Source organism: Psammomys obesus, unplaced genomic scaffold (assembly GCF_907164565.1).
Source record: "Psammomys obesus unplaced genomic scaffold, mPsaObe1.curated_primary_1811, whole genome shotgun sequence".
NCBI classification, from domain to species: Eukaryota; Metazoa; Chordata; class Mammalia; order Rodentia; family Muridae; genus Psammomys; species Psammomys obesus.
Genome location: NW_026590062.1, coordinates 9,636,960 through 9,656,578, shown reverse-complemented (window position 1 = coordinate 9,656,578; position 19,619 = coordinate 9,636,960). Strand labels below are relative to the sequence as shown.

The window sequence follows — 19,619 nt, the reverse complement described above, 5'->3', positions numbered from 1 at the left end:
GAGCCGTCCCCAGCCCTACATGAGTTGCATTGGTTTGTTTGTGTATATATTCCGTTTTGTTTTTGTTTTTGTTTTTGTTTTGAGAGAATGTTCCAGTATGAATGCCTCATCATTTCTGGCTTAATTTTTCTTAAAAAGCCATGTGGGCCAAACATAGTATACTTCCAGCTTGGATGTCTTTTGTCCCTGCGCCTTCCCTTCTTGGTTTGAGTCTCTGGCCAGGTCTCTGCTCCATCCTCCAGTAATCTGAGCAGGTGTGTGAAGGGGCCCGGATGGGCAGTGAGGAGCTGGAGGGAGTCAGGGGAGGGAGGTGGGTGAGGACAGAGAGGGAATCAACAGTGACCATGCGTTATCCGGGAGGTCGGGTGCAGGATCCCCGTGGACTGCACGGGCTGTGGGGCACGGAGGCTGGGGATGGTTTCAGACCCCCCCCCCCCCACACACACACATCCACAGGCGATGAAGACCTCTGTAGCTTTCTGCCCCTGACAGCCCAGTCTAGCCCCACTGGCTCACTTCAGACACTGCTGTGCCCCTTAACTTACATGAGTTTCCAACTTTTATTTTGTTACTCACTCAGCTTCACACAGCAGAAGACCAAGACATTCCTGGGGTGTGGGAATCACGGTCCTTAGCAAGGGATGCTGGTGAGGAGAAAAAGGGTCAAAGTGCGAAGGGAAAGGGTTCCTATGGTGGGCCTTTCTGGGGTCTGGACAGTGGCTTTTGTGGCAGTCCAAGATGCAGAGTGGTCTACGGGTCCATGTAGACCGCTGGTTCTGACGTTTCACACATCTGTGTGCTCACCAACCTCTATGATCTGTGTGAGCACTTGTTGAACACCGACTGTATACTGCACGCAGATCTAATTGCAAAGCATACATTTCTGGATCCCTCGTTCAAAGCTCACGGAGAATCCCGGGAAATGAGCGCAGACCTTTGAGCTTAGAACGCCACCTGCAGATGTTCATGTGGGGGTGTGGGTTTCTTCCGTGCAGTCTAGTCAGCTGCTCGGCTCACAGGTCCATGAAGCTGGCCCCCTTGTGCATGAGGAGCTGCAGTCGAACAAATCCGGCCCTGAGCCGGGAACTCGTGGCTTTTACTGACAAGGCAGAAGACAGATGCAGGTAGCAGGAAGGCAAATCACATACCATGCTAAGCTGTAGGATGAGGATGAACAGGACTAGGGAGGGCCAGTGTGGCTGGTGGAGGCTTCTTCTTGGAAGAGGTGATGTTTGAGCAGAGACTGGCAGAGGCAGAGGGTTGGGTCTTTTTTTTTTTTTTTTTTTAAGCATAGTGCCCTCAAGGGCCATCCACGATGAGCAAGCATATCCGGTTGTTTCCAAGATCAGACACCTGCCTGTGGGGTGGTGAGTGTGGTGCCACTTTCTCTCTGTGCTGTTGTGAACATTGGATTCCTGTGGAGGAGGGAGTGCTCACTGCTCCCGTGAGGTGCCAATGGTATCTCTTTGTCTGACTGGGAGGTGTCTGACAAGCTATGTGTTCACGAGTCTGGAGATTCACGTCAAAGACTGGGTGACCCCATCGCTGTGCCCTTTGGCATGGCTGCCACGTTCTAACACTGGAGCAGGCCGCTTACACCACAGCCAAGAAACAGATCACAGAGCCAAGGTCCCTCATTCCTCTTCAAGGACAAGTTCTCAGTGACCTTAACACTTCCTTAAAGGTCCACATCAGTCTCTCCAGCAGCAACACAGTGTGGGGACACATGTCAGCAATGAACAGGAAGCATGCTGCCCTAGCTCTCACTGCTAGGTGACTGAGAATCCCAGGGGACACTCCCCTGGGCATTGGAGAGGCTAGGTTGAGCTCTTTCCTTTTCCGTGTCCCCACAGGCATGGCCTAGGACGGGGGCTCATGAGATAAAAATGGCCAGATCCTCGGGTAACTGTCTTGGGTGGGTGTTTTCCAGGTGTGACAGCCTTCCAACATGACTGACACTGTGGTGAACCGATGGATGTATCCTGGTGATGGCCCGCTGCAATCCAAGTAAGTCTGGTCCGAGGAGTAGGTCCTTTGAGCTGGGCATCCCTAAGTGTCTACACCTGAAAGGAGAGGAGCCATGGATCAGTTTCCTTCCCTGGGCGAGGTGTGTGTGTGTGTGTGTGTGTGTGTGTGTGTGTGTGTGTGCGCGCGCATACTCTCAAAGTTGACATTGGGTATCCCTGTTAATAATCACTCCCAACTCTGACCCTCTGACCGAGGCAAGGTCTCTCACTGAGCTCAGTACCCACAGGTCCTTGCTGGCCTGTAAGCAGCTTGTCCGGGAAGCCCATCTCTGGCTCTCAAGTGCTGAGGTTACAGGTGTCCCCGTGCCTGCTGGCTTCCTGGGAATCCAAACTGCAATGCTCACACTTGTGCAGCAAGTGCTTCACCTGCAGGGCCGGCTCCCTAGCTTCCCAGCCCTGTGCTGGGTTCTATGATGGTATAAGCTTCTCAATTTCCATCCTCCTCACCGGTCCCTATAGTGTCTCTAAGAGCCAAGGGAGAAATGTTATTAAAACACAACTCAAAAGTTAACTACAAAAAGAACCTCCTTCCCCCTTCCCCCCCAAAAAAAAAACAAAAGAATTTTTAGAAATGCAGAAGAGATTTTTCAATCGAGGTCACATCCTATTGGGCAGAAGAGCTCCCCCACCCTTGGTTATATGGCCACACCTTCATAATGCAACATTCCCATTGTTGTCTTAAAAAAAAAAAACAACCAACAACTTGATTCACTTATAACCCATCCATTTTATTAAAGAAGAAATTGTCTTTCACAAGAGGATGTAAGCAGATGTTACTGCTTTCTAGGAGAGCAAAAAGTAATTATAAAAATAGATAATATTTATTAATTCTTTTTGAAACAATGCCATTGTCATCTTCCTTAGCAAAAGTGGGCTGTTGAAAGAGATGGTTTTCAAAAGGAACTGGTACATCTGGCTGTAGGTTTCAGTAAAAATAGAGAACTGAAAGAAACACTGTTGGAGTGCTTACTCTAGATTGTAGCAAAAACAGATAATTAAAAGAAACGGTGTTGTATGCAGAGGGAGACTCTAGCAAAAACAGTTAATTAAATGAAGCACTGTATGCCTAGCTCTATGCCTCAGCCTGGCTAGGATTCCCAGCTAGAGATATTTTAAGGCACACTACTTTTTCATTAGACACTCTATTATATTTTTAGCATTTTAAGTTATTTTGTTTCTGGTGACTTCTTTTCATGATTTTTAGTATTTTTAGCCTGGGCTAATGGCCCAGGCTGGCCATGGACTCACAATCCTCCTGCCCCAGCTCCCTAACTGCTGACGTCACAGGTGTGTTATGAATGCGGCCCAGGTCTTTGATGAGCTTTGAGTCTACGTTCTATGCTCTTGACCACACGGTAACTTTACCCACGAATGATCACTTCTGACCCAGTGGTGTGCTGTTCTTCCACAGTCTTCTTCACAATCAAAGCGCAAACTCCAGGACCTTTGCAAGCCAGTTACTGACCATGGCCATAACTGAAAATTAACTGATGCAAATTTATAATAAATCACGCTTTATTACACACAAGATGAGTACTTGAAATTAATCACGTTTAAATGACCTTATGACAGGTTGATACTCTCTGCTGTTGACTTATTATCCCTGGGGACTGAGACCATCACATAGAAGGATGGCTTAGCATATCCCCAGCTCTGAATGTGGCTCATGTGGAAACTCCAGTCAGTTACAATGACTGAGAGTGTTGCTAAGCATTTGCCACACACCACGGCCTGAAGTCCTTGACCATCCAAGTCTGCTGTTTACTGTCCTATAGACTGTCTCCTGCAGTGACATCATCGTCATCATCATCATCATCATTAATATAAAGTTTGTAATTATTATTATTGTTAGACAAGGTCTCACTCTGTAGCCCTGGTTGAACTGTGTGTGTCTGAGTAGGTAGGTGGTGGGTGCAGTACCCATGGAGGGCGGAAGAGGGCATCAGAGGCTCCTGGAGATGGACTTACAGATGGTTGTGGGTAACCATGTGGGTGCTGGGAACGGAACCCCTGTCTCCTGCTCTTGAGAAGCCCAGTGCTCCTAACCATGGAGCCATCTCTTCAGCCCCATCTTTGTGTGTTTTTATGAGCAGGTCACTTATTTTCTTTTCATTAAACTTGTTATTTAGGTTAAATTCCTTTGTTACAGAATTTTATCGTTTCTCTCGCTCTTAGGTGACTTAGGTTTTGTTTTGTTTTTCAGAACAAACTCTTCAGGAGGGAAAACATTTTATGTTTTGTTGACATCTGTTTTGTCTATTTGTTTTGAAAGGAAATAGTTGAAGAGGAATCCCTTTCTTTCTAACAGTCCCTGAGCTGCAACTGAAAGCATCGCTTATGTGTTAGATGCTGCCCGCCAAACCCGAAGCCCTGTGTGCAATCCTTTGAATTGCCAATAATCCCAGCACTTGGGAGGTGGAGGCAGGAAAATCATAAAGTCAGGTCATCAGTTCATTCAGCTGCTCATGGAGTTTGGAGCCAGCTAGGCTACATGAGACCCTATTAAAAGACTGCTTTAGGCCTGGAGAGGTGGTTCAGAGGTTAAGAGCACTAGCTGTTTTGCCAAAGGTCCTGAGTTCAATTCCCAGCACCCACATGGTGACTCATAACCATCTATAGTGAGATCTGGTGCCCTCTTCTGGCCTGCAGGCTCACACTCAGGGAGAATACTATGAAATTGGCTTGATTTAGGACACAGTTAAATACTGGGAAAGAGGGCATTTTTTTGCCCACCCATATGCTCCAAAACAAAACTCCTCCACCTGTGACCTGGGTTCGATTCAGAGCACCAGCATGGTTGCTCACAGCTAAGTGTAACTCAGTGCCAGGAGATCCAGTGCCCTCTCCTGGCCACCTCGTGCCAGGCATGCATGGGGCACACAAACATGCGCAGGCAACACACCTGTACATGTAAAGTGAAATGAATAATAAAGAACTTTAAAGTCTTCCACCTGTTTCCCAGGTCTACCTACAGCCTCCCCCTGTTCCCTGAGCTGTACTCTCTCATCCCAGCAGGTGTCTTCTCAAGCATTTCCTTCAATATCATCTTGGACAAACTTATTTCACAGATAATATTCCGCCCGCCAAAAAGTGTGTCTCTATGAGATAAATAGTTGACCAGAGAGTAGACAGGGGAATATATTTATTTTATTTAAGAAGCACCGGTTAATTAAAATTCCATCCATCAGAATTTACTTTCATGGATAGGAAGCCAAACAATTTGCCTGGCAATTAAATTAGAATTATTCTAGCAGACTAGACGTGGCTTCATTAACCACCCCTGTGCTCCCATGATGCATCTTGGCACTCTGAGCATACCCACTGCCTTGCTCGCTGCTCTCTTTCTTCCGGATATTAAATAATGGCCGAACTGTGGCCATCACACACATTGTCAAGCCTGGCACTGCAGTTCAGCACAGGAGGAACACAATGTTCACATCTTCCATGAATCTCCATCAGCTGCTGCCTAACCAAAGAGAATGGCTGTTTGGCAATTTTCAGAAACCCCTCTAGCTCAGCATCCTGGGACCTCGTTATGCTGTCTGCAGGCACCAGGGTGTGGTGGGAAAGAATGCATGCATCTGTCCCTGCCTGAGCTGGAGCAGAGTGAGGACACTCAAAGAGATGCTGGTGTCTCTAGGCAGCAGGCCTGCCAGCAGGCAGTGCCAGGGATGAGAGGTGAAAACTGAGATACAAAGACGGGTTGCCACCTGCCTGTGGTTGCAAAACGCTGGTCTCCTTTCTAAAATAGACAGGCTTGTACTTCCACACAGGGAAGAACATATCCCGATGCCTGGAACTGTGGACAGGATTTCCGCTGTTTGAAATAACACAGCCCAAGATGAGGCAAATCAGACTTTCACTGATTTTCTTTCCTTAGTGTTACATAAAAAACGTTATTTAAATATGTGACTAGGGGCCAGGTATGTGGCTTGGTTGGTAGAGTGCTCGCCTGGCATGCACAGGGATCTGGGTCCCTCAGAGCTGCATAAACACAGTGTGTGCACACCTGTGAGCCCAGCATTTCATAGTTAGAGGCAGAAAGATCAGGGGTTCCAGGCATCCTTGACTATAATCTATGTTGTCAAGGCCAGCCCGGGCCAAACAAACCTCTTTCTCAACATAGGAAACAAGGAAGGAGGGGAGGAATGGAGAGCTGCTCAGTGTAGTTTATTAGTGAATTGACTTGATTTGTCTGTATTTACAGACGCTATTTTTGTAGCCCTACCCAGAAGCAGCCATGGTTTAGATGTGACAATAAATAAATAAATCCATTGTACAGACGGAGGAATGCATCTGTAATTCCAGGACCTGGAAAGCTGAGGCAGAGGGATTGCTGTGAAGTTAATGCCATCTGGGCTGCATGTGACACCTTGCATCAAAGACAACAAATGAAAGATAATGACCAGACACACCCATACACACAGAGGTGGGGAGAGAAGAAAAAAAAAGAAAAGGAAAAACTGGAAGTGGGCCAACAGAATTCAGACTATGACACTGCATCTGAATGATGTGGATAGGACCGCAAGATTTTTTTTTTAAAGATTCATTATACTTTTAATGATGTGTATGTGTTTATATCTCTGTATGTATGTACATGCGTGAGTGCAGTACCCACAGAGGCCAGAAGAGGACAGCAGTTCTCCTGGAGCTAGAGCTATAGGCTGCTGTGAACTGGCTGACAGGAATGCTGAGAACTAAACTGGGGTCCCCTTGAGGAGCAAGCACACACTCTAGGCTGCCATATTGGTACCCTGAGGATTCATAGCTAACCTCTCACGTTTTCTCTTTCTCTCCTTGCTTGGCATGCCTGCAGTGACAAGGAACAGTAAGTATTTCACACCATTTTCATTTTCCTACAAGTTAAGTTTTTTGGTGCTTTTCCTGGTTCATCTGATGAGCTGGTAAAAAAGGGAATGAGCCAATTTTACATACATATGCAAATTACCCAACTAAGCATACATATGCAAAACAATGTGTGTATTTCCAGGAAGGAAACCCCATCTTGGTAGAAGATGTGATGTGCTCCTGAGGTGATCTCACAGTCTAGGTAGTGTTTGGGAACCTGGTGACGCTCCTGTGTCTGTCCCTGCAGAATTTTGCTAGAACCGTAACTCTGGCCTATGCTATTCTGAGCAAAGCTGTAGCAATTGGAGCAGTGCTGACCGGCGGTCTAGGCCACACCTCCCGGCTGTCTCTGGAGGTCATCCTGAGTCCAGTGTCTGGCTTTGCATCTGTGTTCTGAATTAGACTCATGTATTAACTATGCCTGACAAATTGGACGTCGGGCCCAACGAAGAGGCTGCTAGGCAGCTCCGTCCTCAGTGACAAACACAGCCAGACACTGTAGCGTGCTGTTGTCACTCACCCTCCAATGGTGAGATGCTGAGACTCCCCACCACTGTGGCCTCACGTATCACCTCCCTTCCTGTCTGTAAAGGGAGTTTGAGAACCTGTCCTTCCCTAGTAGTGGGTGGTGGAGCCTTCAGATGTAAACTGTAAAGCCCCAGCAGCTGGATGGAGATGCGAATCACCGCCTCGTCTTCTAGTTGGTGTTTGTGGTTGAAGGTTGGGTTCAGCCTTTTTGGGTCCACATAACCTTACCCTCCGGATCCTTTGAGGAATTGCTGGGCCCAGCAATAACACCTTTCCAGGGGACCACCGTCTTTTCTCTCTGCTCTGGGCCTCAGTTTCCCCATATGCCCAACGGGAGCATGTGGGCACTTAGTGGTCTCTGTGGTTGGCTGTTGGGACCCTGGTTAGGTGAGCTTTGCTTTTTATAAAACCACAGAGTTGTTATTCAGCCCTGTCAGGGCCGGGGGCTGAGGAGGGGTCAGATTAACGATGGGTGAGGTTTCCCGGCTCAGAGGGGCTGATGCTGCCTGTCCTCTCCCACACGTGGACTCTAGAATGAAGTGTGTGCGTGCGTGTGTGCCATGAGGTAGAAAGGGAACCACGGCAGGGGAGGAAGGGCGCCCGATGGTGGACACATACTGTGATAGCGGAAGGGAGGATTATTTGGGAAGAAGAAGGGGTCAGTAAGAGGAAGGAGTGGGTGGGGAGGGCGTGGCGAAGAGGGTCAAGACAATAAACCACCCTGTGTCTCATAGCTCATAGAGGCCTCCTGGTGCTGAAGGCTGGAAAACAGAATTTGTTTTCTCTCCTCTACCTCCCCTCCTTCCCCTCCTCCCCTCCTCTTCATTTTCTTTTCTTCCTTCCTGGTTCCTCCATTAAAATCTTCCCACAGAGACATCTGGCAGCGACGTGATGATTGAGTGTGTGCAGCCAGTGCAGGTGGCGGGGTGGGAAGGTGTCTCCTGTGTGTTTCGGGGACAGGCATGTGGGTGGTGCCATCTCCTGTTGTCTAGAGTCCTCTGACGTGGGCTTTGGCGGCAGCGACCTTCCTCACCTTTGTTGAGGTGAAAGGACAGGCGCGGCAGGGGCTGTTTCTGTAAGTTTCCGGCCATGCTGTCTCTAGCCTACATCATCAGTCCCTTCCCCCAGTGCCCGATGTCCAGGAAATAAACACTGGGTAGTGGTGATCTTTCTGCTTCCATTAGCAGTGAAATTTTCTTTGGATAATATTTTATTCAAAAGCTAAATATTTGAGAGCAATGGGGATGTAGTTGGGTAAGAACTTCTATGGCCAAGAATATTCACAGTGAACTTTATACAGCCGAGACTTGAAATAATACTAGTCTGTAGCGCAAGTGGAGGGAACCCAGCAGCTTCCTTGAACCTTTGTGGTCTCTTTGCTATCGTGTGTATCAGCTAGCTTCTGCTGTGTCACACAAAATGTTACACTGTTAACACGGTTTTACTCAGTGACCCCTGTTTACAAATACGGAAATAAACACCATTTCCTCAAGTTCTTGCTACTTAATCCCAGGCTGGGTTACCTGGAGACCTGCTTCCCCAGAGGACTGAGCTGGCAGGTGTGGGATCGGCCCTCCCCACACCTCCCAGATGGGACATGATGCTCTGTGTAACTTGTCCCATGGATGACAGTGTCTGAACAGGATCCTTGGCACCGTGCTTGCTTGGCACACACGAGGCCCTCAGCATCTCATACACTGGACATGATGGGCCACACTGCAATCCCAGCACTCAGGAGGAGGAGGAGGATCAGGGATACTCAGCCAGGTAGAAAGTTCCAGACCAGCCTGGGATACCTGAGACTGTCAAAAAAGTAAGCCTCAAAACCCTCAAACTGAGATCTTAGCGTTGGACCCTGCTCTTAAGGATACTTAAAATTGGCACACTGTAGCAGAGGCCCCACTGTCTGGTCCTAAGTCCCCCATGTCAACAAGGCTTTACAACTCAGGGGTCTGCTCGTGCTCCCAGAGAGTAGAAGGCTTTGGTTGAAAAGCTCATCTCATTTCCCACCGTCTGCTTTGGGAATGAAAGCATATAATCCACAGGCTGCCTGTGGGCTCCCACTGAGACCCATGGGGACGTTTCCAAACAGCAGTTGAGCTGTGTGCCAACTCTGCATTCTGGAGCGGGGATAGGAGAAGGGCAGGAGGGAACAGGCAGCTTCCAGCCAGACTTCTCCCTGCAGTCTACAGAGGGAGGCAGTCTTTCTGTAAGGGTCCTGGGGGACACGTCTACCCTGCTCATTTATGTCTCTGAATCCATCCTTGAACAGCAGCTTAAGCTCCTGCTGCATGCAAACCCAGCAGGTTTGATGGTGGCGGGGGGCACTGGCTGAAGGTGCCTGGGACCAGGCTGAACTGTAGACCATTTCTTTGGGGGTCTACACTGGGCTCGAAGCCAGGAATGTTTCTTGAGTTTGGAGTGGAATTGCTAAGTAAAAGCAGGAAGGGGACCATGAGTTCATGTGTATTGTCAACTTGGCAACAAGATCGAGGATTATCTTGAAAATCCTCTGAGCATCCCTGTGGAGAAATCTGAGATTAGGTCAACTGACATGAGAAGATGTGGGCAGCACTAGCCCATGGGCTGCACTCCTGGACCATGAGCTGAGCACCAGCGCTCATCTCTGTCCGCTTCCTGCCTGCGCATGCCTGTGACCCCTGCCTCATGCCTTCCCTGGCTGGAGGGATACCCCCCTCACACTGTGAGTTAAAATGAATCCTTTCTGAAGCTGCTTCCTGTCAACCATCACAGCAATAAGAAAAGCAACTAAATCAGGACATGAGGATCAATCAAAGCAGGGAGATAGTTGAGGGGGTGAGGAGGAAGAATTGGGCAGGTGGAGATGGCTATACCCACAGAGAACCACAGGCCTGGGAGATGGCTGGGCACTGTGCAGAGGGCCTGGAGTCACTGTGTCCTTCTCAAGCAGGGGGAAGAAACCTCAGGCTGGCCTCTCTTCCTGCATTCTCTCAATTCGTCTTCCCTCCTTGCCCTCACTCTCTCAGCTCACCTCTGATGTCTTGTCATAGCCTAAAAAGAACTGAAGTTTTCCTCCAGACATAGGAGACAAGCCTCTGACTTTTGTACAAATTCCTAAGGAATTGGCCCATATCAGGATAGTGCAGGGCCTGAGATGGGGCTAGGTGAACATAGATTCTGAACTTCCAGTATCCCCAGGATCCTGTGGTGCCTAGGCTGGGGGTTGGGCATGCCTTGCTTCCATGCCCCCTGTGGTTCAGCAATAGTAGGAGACTTTAACATCTTTTTTCCACAAGAAAGTGGGTTCTTGCCAAGGTCTCTGTGTGCGCGCATTCTCAGATATTGATCAGAGTGCCAGGGCACAGTAGTGATTGGGTCCCTGCACTTCAGTGGGGGATGGGAACTAGCAGACACAGGGCTGGAGTACCAACTGGCTTCAGCTGGAGGCAAATGTGATCGAGAATTTGAACCTGGGCAGCAGGAGATGGTGTGTTATTGCTCTGAGTCCAGCACTTGGAGCATGGGAGGGCTTCCAGGATGGCAGGAGGGACAGGGCAAGAGCAAATGTCTTAAGGCAGAAACAAGGTTAACATGATCAAGTTGAGCAAAGAGGTCAGTGTGGCTGGGACTCAGGGGTTGGGAGCAGGCAATGTCAGCAGTGGGGAAGGGAAAACCAATGAAAGGGACTTAACAAATCAGGGAAACACATTGGACCTTTTATTACCAAGGTAAGATTCACAGACATCAACGTTAAGCATCCCAAAGAGCTGACTTTAGCAACATCTGGCATGTTCACAAACGGGGTGGCTGTCGCTGCTGTCTAGTCCTGGGCTTCACTGTCATTGGTCCCTCTGTAGGATCCCAGCCATGCTGGTTCCAGGCCACACCTGTGTTTTCACTAGAAATTTCCAGACCACATTTGCTTCCCTTCCTATAAGACTGCCAGGACAGCTGTTTCCTTTCCCTCCAGCTCCTCCTCTGCTCTTCAGAAGTAACCTGCTAAGATGGGGGAAAGTTGGGGGGGGGGGGGAAGAAGAGGAAAAGGAAGGGAAGGAGGTGGGAGAGGAGGGAAACTCAGTTTTAATTTACATTTGCTAAGTCAAAAAGCAATCACATGGCATCATCAGGGATAAAGTGACCCCAAGATGGTGGCTCGTGTGTCCTGGACTCCTGGGTTTTCCGAGAGCTGAGCTTTGAGGTGATGAGAGCTGCCCAGCTGGCATTTAACTTGGGAGAGAGGGGAGGTGTCTCACTCTTGTTGTGGAGCACAGAGTGAGGACAGGCAGTGCTTTCCAGCACTCCCAGCAGGTCCTCCCTCCACACCACCTCAGCCTCCCACCAGGAAAGGAGCATGAGAGCAGGGATGCTGTGATGACTAATGTTGGTGACTTGGACATGTCTGCTGTCTGTGTTCGTTTTCTAAAGGTGGGAGGAGGAGGCTGGGGCCGTAGCTCAGCCAAGGGAGCGCTTACCCAGCATGTTTGAAGCCCTGGGATTGATCCCCAGCACCACATAAACTTGGTGTGGTGCATGCTGTAATCACAGTATTTGGGGGATGGAGGCATGTGAATCAGGAGTTCAAAGTCAGCCTCTGCTACATGGCTAGTTCAAGGCCAGTCTGGCTATATGAGGCCCTGTCTCAAAAGGGGTGGAGCAGGAAAAAAAGTGCACAGAGTGGAACCCCAAGGGCTACCAAGAGCCTTTAATGGCTGGAAACCTAGTTATTTATCCTTATAAAGATGTGCGGGTCTGGTTTAGGATTTTTCTGGCATTATCATGCTTTCTAACTTTTCTTCATGCACGTGGTCCAGGGCAGTTACTGAAATAAAAGCATCAGAGTGGGATGAAGGAATGGTATGTGTGTGCATTGATCAGATAGCAAGCTGGGGCTCAGAGGTACCATTCTGCCCACGGTCTCCTGCCACTGAGGCTCCTTGCAGAAGCTTCAGCTCTAATTTTGCAGATCCCTGGGTCTCGGTCCTGACAACTGGGATTTCCTGACCCATCTCATGCCTTCCCCTTTGCCTTACAGGCTACAGGCAGGATGGTCTGTCCTTCCAGGTGCACAGACCGACAGACAGAGGAAGCAGGAAGAGCTGACAGATGAGGAGAAGGAAATCATCAACCGGGTGATCGCTCGGGCCGAGAAGATGGAGGCAATGGAACAGGAGCGCATTGGGTAGGGCCGGCTTTGCCTCCTCTGAGGCTGCATGGTGGTGCTGGGGTGGGGCGGTTGGTCATTTGTGACCCAGGATCCTTGTTGCATGAGGTAGGAATCTGATCCAGAAGATGAGGAGGGTGGAGAGAGGATATAATGGGCTGGGTCAGGCATGTTCATATTGGGTGTGCATGGAAGGAGGGAAGTGAGGAGCCTGGAGACAGGGCAGAGGGAGATTGACCATGGAGGCTTTGCTACGGGTATGTACACTGGCTGGCTTAGCTGATGAGAGCTTTGCTTTTAGAGAGTTCTAAAAGTATTTAATGCCCCACTGAGGGTGGAGTTGGCGGAGATGGTGAGCAGAAGAGACTAAACTTGACAGTGCAGGCAAAGGCTCAAGGGCAGGGAGAGTAGAGAAAGGGTTTATGGCTGTGGGCAACTGGCCAGGAAAAATGACTTTTGGTACCCTACAGCGCAGCACAGGAATCATGGCTGTCAATGAACTGAGTCTTTTAAAACAGCTGACAGGGAAGAGCTCAGTGCTCCCAATGATGAGATGGATACACCAAAGATGCCCACCTGATCACAACAGGCTATATATATCAAAGCAATACCGTGCGTTCTATAAATACACTAAAGAGAATATACAAGAGCACACCCCAGAGTAAGCTATTCAGCACGAATTCTCTGCCTTCCTAATGCTGTGACCCTTTGATACAGTTCCTCACATTGTGGTGACCCCCCCCCCAGAAAATTATTTTCACTGCTACTTTGTAACTGTCATTTTCTGCTGTTATGAATCATCATGTAAATATCTGTGTTTCCCAGTGGTCTTAGGTGTCCCCTGTGAACGTGTTACTTGATCCCTCAACGAGGGCAAGACCCACAGGTTGAGAAGTGCCGCTGCAGTTTTACAATGGCATCAGGCATATGGCGGGCAGACACTGTGTGCGTGGCAGCCGAGGTGGAGACCCTGGTGGAATGGGAGTGGAAGGATTCACCTCCCTAAGCCACCCCCCCCATCTGCTGAGGGGAGGGAGGGTGTAAAGATGTCTCAGGGTTCTGGAGAGGATGGGATGAGATGATGGGCATGCCCTAGTTGCCACGGTGTTTAATGGATGAGAGGAAGGAGGGGAAAGTGGGTCTCAGAGAGAGGGGATAATGGCTTGTGGAGGGGAGGGAGGCAGGGCTTGCCAGAAGCAGATGTGGAAGAGAAAAGAGTGAGTGCATGGCAGGGGGAGCTGGGAGGATGAAGAGTGGATAAATGTCGGGGTCAATCAGGGGTGGGGTGACTGAGAAAAGGGAAGACTCAGCATAGCTACAGAAAGACCAACAAATAGTCCATTACATCCCAGTCCCCAGTGGAAACTGGGGAGCAGTTGAGAAGTGTCTCTTGTCCTCAGGAAGTCTTTCCTCTAGTCCTGTGCTGTAGACTCCGGTGTCTCTCTCAGTCACATTCTACCATCGTTGAGAAAGGGCCCTCACTTACAGCACATCCGTGCAGCTAGCTGGCCAATGTCCAGGGACCCTCCTTTCTCTCTCCAGGAGGTACTAGGATTCCAGGCACTTACTGCCATGCCTGACTTTTTACATGGCTGCTGGGATCACTCTCCCCAGCTCTGCAGATATGTGTGCTACCATCCCACGGGCTGGGGGCCCCGTGCTACTGTAAAAGAAAATAGCTGAGCATAAACAGTTCTTGGCACCTCGAAGAGAACCTGACCCGAAGTACTTTTGTCTACCCCCTCCCGCTTCTAGCAGAAGGTTAGCAAGTCCCTCTCTTGTCCTCTGTGGCCTGACACTGACTTGATGGCATGAGGCAAAGCACCTTGGCTGAGAGCTAGGGTCCCCCAGATCAAGGAGACCTGGGTTCAAATTCTGGTTCAGCCATTCATCTTCTCTGGTAGTAGCCACTTTGCTCCCGAGCCTCAGTTTCCTCATGTGCAAAATAGAGTTGGCATTCCTTGGTGACTAAATATGCAAATGAACGATGGAAAAGAACACTTTTAGTAAATGGCAGCTATCCAACAGGCAGTTTAGTTTTTGAATCGAAATGGTTTTTGCTTTTTTGTTGTTGTTTTGTTTTGTTTTGTTCTGTACTTGCTGAAGCTTTTGGTCTGCACCTGTGCTGGGATGCTTCGGTTTGGCAAGCCCTAATGTCCCAGCAGCCCCTGGCTTCCCCGGAAAGAAATTTGAGAGGCTTCCAGGAATCCCTAGCCAAATCTGGCCTGGCAGAATTATACCTTTGCTGAGCTGGTGTATTTTCTCCCTGGCTTCCTGGAGTGGGGAGGGCAGCCCCGGAGGTCTGGGCAGGCTGTGTCTCCAGCCTGGCAGCGTTGCCAGAGGCAAGCCCGATGCTATTCGTGTCTAAGCTCCACCCCGTGCCTCCGTTCCTGTTCCTCCTACAGTCCCTAGAAGAGGATCAGATGAAAGTCCTGTGGGGGCCCCGGGTGGGGAGTGACAATGTAGAAAGGGTTCTGCTATCTGGGGCTCTCAGTGAGCAAGAGCTCTCTCTGCCACAGTTTCCTCTGCTGACTCTCAGAAGCCTTCCTGCTCACTCAGCTGCTACAGTGATTGGGTGTGTCTACTGAGGTCCTCTCCCTGCATTGTTGGCCATGTCTCCAAGGAAAGGGTCTCTTTTTAACTGGGTTAGGGTTTCAGGTGCTTCTGTCCCCATCTGGGTCCTGATGCTTGAGTTGTCTTTTCTCTTACCCAACTGAAGCCATCTGGAACACTATGAGGCCACTTTGAACCAACATGGACAGTAATCCCCTTAAGGGCACCAGTCATTGTGTACCCACTATGTGCCAAGTCTGGGGGATATACATGTTCCATTTTATTTCTTTACATGCACACGTGCATGCCATGGCTTACGTATGGAGGTCATGAGACAATTCTTAGGGGTCAGTTTTTCCCTTTCACTGTGTGGTTCTGGGGACTGAACTCATGTCATCAATCTGGGCTGCAAGCCCCTTTAGCCACCTTGCCAGCCCCAAACCCAAATTTCCATTTAAGAGTTCAAGCTTAGCAGGTGGCCTCTGGACTCCTTCCTGCCTTGTTAATCTGCCCACTGCAGATAAGCATCACTGTTGGACTCTGAGTTCTGGGGGAGAAAGGTATCAGGCCTCCCAGGAGGTCTTGCTTCCTCTCTCGAACAGTTTTGCTGAAACTAAGAGCTCAGGAGAGTCCCAGGTTATGTAGAGTCCCAAGCTGCCTTCCTGCATCTCCATCACAGGCTCTAAATGCTCATGTGCTCTCCACCCACATGCCCCAGCTCTGCCCTGTTCAGGATGTGAAGATGGAGAGGTGATGGCTGGGAGAGGACCTCATCCAACTGCCTTGTTTGTACATACTCTCTCTTCAGGCACAAGTTGGAGGCTCCTGGTTTGTTCTCCAGGATTAGGTGAAGCAGACTTGGCAGGAGATGGGAAACTGCTAACTTTAACCAGGTTCTCAGGCTATCCACCGCTATGCAACAAAATATGAAAAAAAAAGTGGCTTAAAGCCACAGTGATATATTTTTTGTTGTTCATGATTCAAGGGATTAAGAATTCAGGCATGGGTGCAGCTCTTTGATTACCTCTCCCTGGGAGAAGCAGCCTTGCCAGGCCACAGAGGAAGACAATGCAGCCAGTTCTGATGAGACCTGATAGGCTAGAATCAGATGAAAGAGGAAGAGGACCTCCCCTATCAGTGGACTGGGAGAGGGACATGGGAGGAGAAGAGGGAGGGGGCTCCTGCCGGGATACAAAGTGAATAAATTGTAATAAATAAAAAATAAAAAAATGCAAAGTTGAATGTGCAGGGAAGGGAGTAGGGATTTGGAAGAGTTGGGGGAGGAAGGATGAATGTGATTAAAACACACGGTATGAAAATCATCAAAGAACTAGTAAAAATATTTTTTAAAAATGAAAAAAAAAAAAACAAACCCAATTCAGGCATGGCTTTGCTGGGTGTTTTCTGGTTTTCTGTTTCAGGGGGCATTGTCTGGGATGTTTACTTTGGTGTGTTCAGCTGCCAGCAGGATTACACTCCACTGGAGGGTCCTGTGTCTTCTTGTCCCCACCCCAACCCCAACCCCAACCCCTCACATCCTTTCTTGTTCAGTAGCTCACCCAGCCCAGCTCCTTTTCAACAAGGAGTGCAAAGTGCAAGGAGTGGGGGTCACTAAATGTCATTACAGCCAGATCTGGGACCGAGACTATGGTCTACTATGGAAGGGAAAGGTCCCATCTCCTTAAGAGAAGAGGGCTGCTGCGTGCAGGGGGAGGATGGGACTGGCTGTCATCCTTGGAGACCCCTGATTTGTGATCACAGGGGAACCTGATTGGAGGCTGCAGGGATCTGAGATCAGGAACACGGCAGGCTCAGAAGAAACCTCTCACCCCATGTGTTAGCAGACAGGGCCATGCCACATCTCCATGGAAACGAGGCTGCTGGGGGCTCTCTGAGTGGGAGAGGGCCCGGCTGAGTTGGAAGGACATGTTGGTTGTCATGGGACTTTCGGAATGAGCTAAGTCCAGAATGAAACATTTGCCTAGAAAATTCGTCTGCCTCCCTGCTCCCTCTACGTGACAGAGCCTCTGTCCATTAGGCTGTCCTTCTGTGTCCCCATTGTACTTCCTTCTGTCTGGAACCCCTCCAAGGCATTTGCACGTATCCTGCCTGCAAAGAGGCAGCAGCTGGGTGGCTGTGTTCGAGGTCAGCTTCCTGAAACATCGGACTCCAGAAAAGTAATTAGGATTTGTCATTAACCTTGACATCCCAACTCGACGATGGAGGAAGAATCCAGAGAGATGAAAAAAGACCTGTCATTTCGGAATCCATTGTGTCCCTGTCACTTCCCTGCTGGGGTTCACTACCCCCACCCCAACTGTTTGGCACAGAATTTTTCCACAATGTATCTCCTTGGCAGGTGTCATTGGCATGGCTAGACAAGGACACAGACAGCCGGCTTAGTTTCCCTTCTATACGCTTCATCCTTCAGTCCAGAGCCCCGGCCTTTCAGGGATGTGAGTCAGGGTCAGGGATACCCAGGATTCTGGACATGCTTTTACACATGTTCATTTTATTTTTCCAGAAGAAGCAAATATCCACAGATTTCATCAGGCTTAGTATGGACTCTAACTACCCAGTGTTGAAAACAGCTGAGTAGTACCTCAGTTTCCCCAGGTGTCAGACAAGTGCTCTCCAGTATCCATTCAGCCTTAGTCATGTTTAGTGGTACATACCTATAATCCCAGCATTCAGGAGGCTCAAGTTCAAGCTCAGCCTGGGCTCATAGTGAGATCTGTCTTTAAAAGGTGGGGGGGGGGGAATAAACTCCAAAGCTCAGCTGCTGGCTCAGGGTGAGGACCTGAGTTCAGAGCCACAGCCCTCACCTAAAAGCCAGCAGGAGCTGGGGGATCTGGAGACAGTGAGTGGAGACAGAGTGATTCCAGGAACCCATTGTGGGGCCAGCCAGCCTGGTGGAACCAGCGAGCACCAGCCAGGTTCAGTGAGGGACTTGGTCTCAAAAAAGAAGGTGGAGGGCAATGAAGGCAAACGCTGACCTCTGACCCCACACACACCTGCATGCAGATAGGCATATGTGTACACATGCATGCACATGCATGATTCGTCATTGAGTTTTGTGGAATCGTTGTTAGGACAAAGCAAATGACGCTTTTCTGAATTCCCGAGTGGTCCCAGCGTCTGCCATCAAGGGAGTGTAATCAACACCTCGTGAACGGTATGCCTGGGTAGGAGGCAAACTCATCGGCTATTCTGGGTCTCTTTGCCCTTGAGGCGTCCCATACCCCATCTGTCCAGTCAGGTGGCTCCCAAGCCCATTTCACCCCCTGCTTTTCAACCTCAATACCCACCTGCGTGAGGGCCTGGGAAATTCTTCATATTGAGGGCTGTGCTGCGGGTCACATGATGGTTAAACAGCGTCTCTGGTCTCTGCCTATCAGATGCCTGTAGGGAACCCTACTAGCCGTGCTAACCAGCTAGTCTCTAGACACCGACCAGTATCCCCCTGGGTAAAGTGATCCCTGGCTGAAACCATTTCCTGTTTCCTGTGTCCCTTTGCTGATGGTTCATGAACAGAAGACATGGGCAGACGATTTTTCTATAGTCATAGTCAAATACCTACCCTGTGATTAGAGCTCCAAGAAGGGCATTCACAGCCTTGGTAGAGGCCCCATGCTGTAGAACATAGTATTGTCATCACTGTTTTATGGACAAAAGAATTGAGGCACAGAGAGGCTAAGCAACCTGTCCCGAGCTGCACAGCTAACAGGCGATGGAGCTAGGAACAGGAGTCCAGGGTGGCCCACAGCTGTAGCCCTAAGCTGCTACCCCACAGAGAAGTATTTCTTCCACCCTGTGCCAGGAACTCTCGGAGGCTGTGTACCTCCTCTCACCCATGTAGTGTCCTCAGGGAGACAAAAGGCTCATTGCTGCCTAACAGCTGAGGAATCTGAAGGCTCCACCAGGTTTGCACAGCCTTCCTGTGGCCACACGAGGCTCTGAATTTAAGCATCTTTCACATTCTGCTGCCTCTGGGGAGCGCAGGTGGCGAGGGCAGTTGACAGATGGTGGAGGGACACAGAGAGACAGACAGGCATTCACAGGTGTCTCGGATATGTGTCGGATTGATTGCTTCGGCACCCTCTCTCAGTTCCAGTTATCATGATGGAAACAGAGGAGCATAGACTGAGCCACAACCCTGAGCACTGAATGACATAAACGTCCCCATTTAATGTCCAGGCAATTAGACCAGCCACAAGTGCCCCTTGTGCGTGACTGCCCTCTGCGTGCCTCAGTGACCCCATCTGCAAAGCAGGGAGGAATTAACAGGACCAATCTGACAAGTGTTTACTGCTCAAGGAAAACAAGGTGGGGGGGAGTACCTAGCACAGAACCCGGCACACTAACCACCCCAAGGTAACACGGGAACTGTGGCCGCTCAGGGGGGAGGTTTGGTGAGCCTGCCAGGCACAGGCCCTGAATGTCAGCTGCGCGTGGGGGCAGCCTGGTCATTTAAGGACAGGTTCCGAGAGCCGTGCCTGGGAGCGTGGGGCTGGCTTCCT

General features: G+C 49.7%; 1 protein-coding gene across 1 annotated transcript in view; it reads left to right on the top strand.

The window, feature by feature from the left end:
• The window catches only part of Rph3a (rabphilin 3A), a 70,086-nt gene that overhangs the window by 22,279 nt on the left and 28,188 nt on the right, over positions 1-19,619 (top strand). The window contains exons 3-5 of the mRNA XM_055606342.1: positions 1,931-2,007; positions 6,844-6,855; positions 12,418-12,564. Of these exons, the coding sequence (XP_055462317.1) occupies positions 1,949-2,007; positions 6,844-6,855; positions 12,418-12,564 (218 nt within the window). The 5' untranslated portion in view covers positions 1,931-1,948. The remainder of the gene's footprint in view (positions 1-1,930; positions 2,008-6,843; positions 6,856-12,417; positions 12,565-19,619) is intronic.